The sequence below is a fragment of the Oncorhynchus clarkii genome, chromosome 20 (assembly GCF_045791955.1).
Source record: "Oncorhynchus clarkii lewisi isolate Uvic-CL-2024 chromosome 20, UVic_Ocla_1.0, whole genome shotgun sequence".
NCBI classification, from domain to species: domain Eukaryota; kingdom Metazoa; phylum Chordata; class Actinopteri; order Salmoniformes; family Salmonidae; genus Oncorhynchus; species Oncorhynchus clarkii.
The window spans coordinates 87,445,198-87,452,625 of NC_092166.1; the positions used below are offsets into that span (position 1 = coordinate 87,445,198).

The 7,428-nt window shown below is 46.6% G+C and overlaps 1 protein-coding gene across 1 annotated transcript in view; it reads left to right on the forward strand.

Moving 5' to 3' along the window:
- LOC139377019 (protein jagged-1b-like) overlaps positions 1-6,334 on the forward strand; it is a 145,361-nt gene extending 139,027 nt beyond the window's left edge. Inside the window, exon 26 of the mRNA XM_071120089.1 lies at positions 5,288-6,334. Within this exon, the coding sequence (XP_070976190.1) occupies positions 5,288-5,961 (674 nt within the window). The 3' untranslated portion in view covers positions 5,962-6,334. The remainder of the gene's footprint in view (positions 1-5,287) is intronic.
- The last annotated feature ends 1,094 nt before the right edge of the window (positions 6,335-7,428 follow it).

The following is a 7,428-nucleotide window of genomic DNA, read 5'->3' on the forward strand; positions in this document are numbered from 1 at the left end:
AGGAGGCTGCATGATAAACAGAGTCCAGTCTCTGTAAGACAGAGGAGGCTGATGATAAACAGAGTCCAGTCTCTGTCAGACAGAGGAGACTGCATGCATACACAACAAGTCACCGTAATCAATAACAGAGAGAAATGTGGCCTAAACAACCTTCTTTCTAGCCATAAGCGGGAAGCCTTATTACGAAAATAAAAACCCATTTTAATTGAAGCTTTTGTCAGATTATCTATATGAACTTTAAAGGACAACTTGTCATCCAACCATATACCTAGGTATTTGTAGGATGACACTTTTTCAATGGATAAGCCACCAGATGTGACAATGCTAACCTTCTCTGGCAGAGTTCTAGCTCTGGTAAAGGTCATGAATATATTTTTCTGTACATTCAAGACCAGTTTGAGACCATAAAGGGAGGCCTGCAGTCGACTGAAACGCAGTCTGGAGCTCTTCAACAGCCTGAACCAGAGAAGGAGCACATGAATATATGACTGTATCATCTGCATATAGATGGAACTTTGCTGGTTGCATCCCGTTTCCCAAATCATTGTGAACAACACGGGAGCTAAAATGGAACCCTGGGGCACACCTTTATTAATCTCTAGACAGCTAGACTTGTGATTGTCAGTATATACACATTGTGTTCTGTCAGAAAGATTGTTCCTAAACCAATTTACTGCCCCTTCACTGAGACCAATGTTTCCGAGTCTAGCTAGCAACAATTCATGGTCAACTGAATCAAAGGCCTTTGATAAATCTACAGAGCAGCACAATGTTGCTTTTTATCAAGTGCATTAATGATGTCGTTTGCCACTGCCGCAGTTGTGGTGCTGTACCCTGATCTAAAGCCAGACTGAAGGTTTTATGGAAGGTTTGGGAATCAAGGGCCTCTTCTCCAGGTTCATCTCTCTGTAGGTGATGGCTTTGTTATGGAAGGTTTGGAACATTTTGTCCAGGAAGTTTTCTAAAAGGGATTGAATGTTGTTGCCTAATTGTTTTTTGTTAGGTTTCCACACTACCTTCCTTCCATCTATAGCATTTCTTAATATTATTCAGTTCCTTTGGCTTTAATGCCTCATGAATGAGTATTGCTCTGTTCAAGTAGACTGCGATTTTGCTGTGATCTGATAGGGGTGTCAGTGGGTTGACTGTGAACGCTCTGAAAGACTCTGGGTTGAGGTCAGTGATAAAGTAGTCTACAGTACTACTGCCAAGAGATGAGCTATTGGTGTACCTACCATAGGAGTCCCCTCGAAGCCTACCATTGGCTATGTACAGCCCCAGCGTGTGACAGAGCTGCAGGAGTTGTGACCCGTTTTTGTTGGTTATGTTGTCGTAGTTGTGTCTAGTGGGGCATATGTGGGAGGGAATGCTGTCACCTCCAGGTAGGTGTTTGTCCCCCTGTGTGCTGAAGGTGTCAGGTTCTGGTCCAGTTCTGCAATTTATATCGCCACAGACTAGTACATGTCCCTGTCCTGGAAATGATTGATTTCCCCCTCAAGGATGGAGAAGCTGTCTTCATTAAAGTATGGGGATTCTAGTGGGGGGATATTGGTAGAACACAGGAGGACATTTTTCTCTGTTAAGATAATTTCCTTTTGAATTTCTAGCCAGATGTAAAATGTTTCTGTTTTGATTAATTTAATAGAGTGAGTTAGGTGTGCTCTATACCAAATTAGCATACACCCTGAGTCCCTTCCCTGTTTCACACCTGGTAGTTTGGTGGATGGGACTACCAGCTCTCTGTAACCTAGAGGGCAACCAGTAGGTCCGTCTCCTCCTCCTAGAAGGCTCCTGAGTGGTGCAGCGGTTTAAGGCACCTCATCTCAGTGCTAGCGGGCTCCCTAGTGGTGCAGAGGTCTAAGACACCTCCTCTCAGTGCTAGAGGGCTCCCTAGTGGTGCAGCGGTCTAAGACACTGCATCTGTGAACCCCAAGCCCAGGGAATCCCACACAATCTGAACACCACCTTGTCAGCTAGTCTGATAGCCAGCCCCCCCCCCCCCCCCCCCGCCCCTGAGGACATACACAAAAGACACCGATTATACTCCTTATGGACCCAAACACACAATGTCTAAATTCTGTAGTCCAGAAATCCAGCGTGCCCTAGATCTTCTGTCTGAGGACCAACTAGGGTCGCCCAGTCACATAATAATACACACAGGCACAAACGACCTGAGAACACAGCAGGAAAGGGTGACAACAGCACTAAAGGGAGTGATTTGAAAAAGCTTCTTCTACGTTCCCCAACGCACAAGTGGTTATCTCCACCCTGCTACCACGAGAAGACCCCCCCCCCCCCCCCCCCCGCTACCATACAGCAGGTAAACGCAAGTATTTTCCGTGACTGTGCCTCAAAACCAAATGTTTTCCTGGTCCACCATCCACCCTGGACTAGAACAGCCTCTATGACCAGGTCCACCCTGGACTAGAACAGCCTCTATGACCAGGTCCACCCTGGACTAGAACAGCCTCTATGACCAGGTCCACCCTGGACTAGAACAGCCTCTATGACCAGGTCCACCCTGGACTAGAACAGCCTCTATGACCAGGTCCACCCTGGACTAGAACAGCCTCTATGACCAGGTCCACCCTGGACTAGAACAGCCTCTATGACCAGGTCCACCCTGGACTAGAACAGCCTCTATAACCAGGTCCACCCTGGAAAAGTCTTGGCTCAGTCTGTGGCAGGAGGGCTGGCTCGGAGTGGAGATGTTGAGGGAGGGCGTAATGAGAGGCTGGGTGCTGTCCAGACAGAGAGTGGAGGGAGGATGCGGACAGACAAACTTAGTGCTAGGACTCCTGTGTTTAGGTCATGTATCATTGTAACGGACAGACAACCCTTTTCTGTTGCTGCCAGATGGGAGTTTCTCCTCCTGTTCTCCGGCTTCTCTCCTCCTCCCCCTGTCACAGGCCAAGTTGCTCTGGTCATCTTCCTCCTCCTCCCCTCCTCCTCCTCTCCCTCACAGCCAGGACTTCAGGCCATGCTGTTGGGAAGCTCGAGAGCATAGCAGTAGCATAAATGTAATTAATCATTGTTCAGCATCATTCATTGGAAAAACATTTTGGTAAGAAATACACCGGTGTTCCTCCTGGTTTACTGGCTAATGCAGAGATGTTGGTACTCCCCGGTGTTCCTCCTGGTTTACTGGCTAATGCAGAGATGTTGGTACTCCCCAGTGCTCCTCCTGGTTTACTGGCTAATGCAGAGATGTTGGTACTCCCCAGTGCTCCTCCTGGTTTACTGGCTAATGCAGAGATGTTGGTACTCCCCAGTGCTCCTCCTGGTTTACTGGCTAATGCAGAGATGTTGGTACTCCCCAGTGCTCCTCCTGGTTTACTGGCTAATGCAGAGATGTTGGTACTCCCCGGTGTTCCTCCTGGTTTACTGGCTAATGCAGAGATGTTGGTACTCCCCAGTGCTCCTCCTGGTTTACTGGCTAATGCAGAGATGTTGGTACTCCCCAGTGCTCCTCCTGGTTTACTGGCTAATGCAGAGATGTTGGTACTCCCCAGTGCTCCTCCTGGTTTACTGGCTAATGCAGAGATGTTGGTACTCCCCAGTGCTCCTCCTGGTTTACTGGCTAATGCAGAGATGTTGGTACTCCCCGGTGTTCCTCCTGGTTTACTGGCTAATGCAGAGATGTTGGTACTCCCCGGTGTTCCTCCTGGTTTACTGGCTAATGCAGAGATGTTGGTACTCCCCAGTGCTCCTCCTGGTTTACTGGCTAATGCAGAGATGTTGGTACTCCCCAGTGCTCCTCCTGGTTTACTGGCTAATGCAGAGATGTTGGTACTCCCCGGTGTTCCTCCTGGTTTACTGGCTAATGCAGAGATGTTGGTACTCCCCGGTGTTCCTCCTGGTTTACTGGCTAATGCAGAGATGTTGGTACTCCCCAGTGCTCCTCCTGGTTTACTGGCTAATGCAGAGATGTTGGTACTCCCCGGTGTTCCTCCTGGTTTACTGGCTAATGCAGAGATGTTGGTACTCCCCGGTGTTCCTCCTGGTTTACTGGCTAATGCAGAGATGTTGGTACTCCCCAGTGTTCCTCCTGGTTTACTGGCTAATGCAGAGATGTTGGTACTCCCCAGTGATGTGAAGTTACAGCTTTTAGGGCCTTCGAGTGTTGCTAACATCAATATTAACTTGCTTAACTACTTACCGATCATTGGGACGCTAGCGTCTCACCTCGACAACATTCAGTGAAATTGCAGAGCGTGAAAGTCAAATGACAGAAATCGTAATATTAAACATTCATGAAAATACAAGTTTCTTACATCATTTAAAAGCTTAACGTCTTATTAATCCAGCCACTTTGTCAGATTTCAAAAAGGCTTTACGGAGAAAGCACACCATGCGATTATCTGAGGACAGCACCCTGCACAGAAAAGCATTACATACTTTTTCCAACCAAACAGAAGCGTCACGAAAGTCAGAAATGGCGAAAAATCAAATCACTTACCTTTGAAGATCTTCATCTGGTTGCAATCACAAGGGTCCCAGCTACATAACAAATGGTCCGTTTGTCAGTTTCATTGGCGCGCTAGACTCGGTAATCCACCGGTTTCCTTAGTTCAAAATGCATACAAATGCATCCCGTAAGTTACCAATAAACTTCTTCCAAACATATCAAACAATGTTCCTAATCAATCCTTAGGTACCCTTTTATGTAAATAAACAATACAATTTAAGATGGAGAATACCAGAGACCCTTACCGGAGAAAAATAACGAAGTACGTGCACTCACTACAGCCAAAATGGGAGCCACTTACTAAAACTACAAATTCTAGATGATTTTTCAAAAAACAAGCCTGAAACTCTTTCTAAAGACTGTTGACATCTAGTGGAAGCCCTAAGAACTGCAATCTGGGAGGACTTCCTTTTATATTCCCATTGACAGCCATAGTAATCAAGGGTGAGCTGAACAAAATAAAAATCTGGATGGATTGTCCTCTGGTTTTTGCCTGCAATATCAGTTCTGTTATACTCACAGACATTATTTTAACTGTTTTGGAAACTTTACAGTGTTTTCTATCCAATACTATCCAATACTTATTATATGCATATCCCTAGCTTCTGGGCCTGAGTAACAGGCAGTTTACTTTGTGCAACCAAACTTCCAAATACTGCCCCCTAGCCCGAAGAAGTTAACTTTTTAGGACAGACTCATTCATAGACTTTCATCACAATTGTAATGGTTAATTAATACTGTCAGCTGGCCTAATATAATGTTGATGGATTGTGTGTACAGCCAAACTGACCCTTTCTGTCTTGTATCTTCCCTCTTTAGACTACATGGTCCCCCTCCTCTCTTCAGTCTTCATCGTCTTGTGGATCCTGGTGCTGGTATCCGTCTTCCTGTACTGCATGCGTCGCCGGCGGAAACATGGCAACGGAGCCTCGTCGTCCGCGGCGACAGATGACAACACCACCAACAACGTCCGCGAGCAGCTCAACCAGATCAAGAATCCCATCAATGTGAAACACGCCAGCAGCGGCCATCTTACGACGTCGGTGGTCATCAAAGACTACGAGGATAAAAACTTGAACGTCGCCAAGGTACGAACACACCACCGCCCTGAGGAGGAGGAGGACGACGATAAAGAGAGACAGCTAGGGAATAAAGGACGCTTTGTGGTTACAGCCAAACAGCCTGCCTACACACTGGTGGAGCGGGAGGATCAGTGCCTCAATGGAGGCCTGGGGGCCAACGGGCCCAGCGACGGGGACGTCAGGACCGCGGTGCAGCCCAGCGACGGGGACGTCGGGACCGCGGTGCAGCACCGCTCCAAACACCCTAACTGGATTAATAAACAGGACAACAGAGCCCTGGAGACGCCACACAGCATCAACCAGATGGACTACAACAGAGCCCTGGAGACGCCACACAGCATCAACCAGATGGACTACAACAGAGCCCTGGAGACGGCACACAGCATCAACAGGATGGACTACATCGTATAGCAGGAAATTATATAGCAGGAGGCAGGAAGTAGCATGTAAACCCTGTGTAAAGAATTCCCCCTTCCTGGACGTTATGGTCATCCCGGCAAGGTGGTTCTTCTGATACGCTGTGTTGACACTGTTTTCGTGCAACCATTGACCTTAGTGAAGAGGACCAGGGGGAGTGTTCTGGGATTTGTAGTTCCTAAACTGCTGCGTCATTATCCTGTGACTACAAGGTTTGTTGTTTGGATGAATTAATCCATGGCTGCATCAGATGTGGTACCCTATTCCCTGTGTAGTGCACTACTTTTGACCAGGGCCCTATGGGTTTGATGCACAATGTAGGTATTAGAGTGCCATTTGGGACATTTCCCATGACTGTTAATTTAGGTTTGGACAAGCTGGCTACACTGGCAGAAAAGGTTGACGTGGTTGGCTGGAGAACCAGGTGCTGTGTTTTCATATTTCAACACTTATTACCTAATATTATGACCTAATATTATGACCTAATAATAAGTGCACTACTTTTGACCAGCGCCCATAGGGCTCCCTCCCATAGGGCTCGTCCCGTAGGGCTCCCTCCCGTAGGGCTCCCTCCCATAGGGCTCCATCCCACAGGGCTCCTCCCACAGGGCTCCCTCCCACAGGGCTCCTCCAATAGGGCTCCCTCCCATAGGGATCCCTCCCACAGGGTTCCCTCCCACAGGGCTCCCTCCCACAGGGCTCCCTCCCACAGGGCTCCCTCCCACAGGGCTCCCTCCCACAGGGCTCCTCCCATAGGGCTCCTTGGTTTTCTGCAAAGTCACTGTTCAGTTAGTGGATGTTGTTGGAAGGCCTCCCTTTCCTCTTGTGGTTTTCTGCAAAGTCATTGCAAAATAGTCTAAAGAATTAAACATTTAAGTTAGCGACAGCACAGTATATTTTGTATTTGTGAGTTTTCCATCTGTTGGTTTACAACTAGTTCTGTCTTTGTGAAAATGTATTTTTAGCTTCCTACTACATCAACCAAACAAATCCATCTTGATTTACATGGATTATAATTTGTTTGTGGTGGGCGGGGCGAGGCCAGTATTACTGGCACTATGAAGAATGTCCATGTCAATCTAGAACGTGTAGCTATGTACATTTATTAATCATTGTGTATATTTGATTTATTAACTTAAGAATAATCAAGAGCCTAAAGATATATATTTCCCTTTTTATTTATACGTTCTGTCTCTAGATGTTGAAGGTTTCGGTAGCTTTGTAAGTTTCCATTTAATTTGGATTTACATTTTTATTTTATGAAACGTCAGAGGAAGAAGAAAATAAGTCCTTTCCTAAGAAAAAGTAATTCCCTGTTTATTGGTTGTTTTTTTTTTTAAATAATGATTTCAGATGTTTTCAAATATCCATTTTGCCAAGACTTTGCAGGTTAGGGGGGTGATGTAATAAAAAAACAAGACTGGTTGCTTTGTTATAAATTCTAAACGATGGTGCCAGACA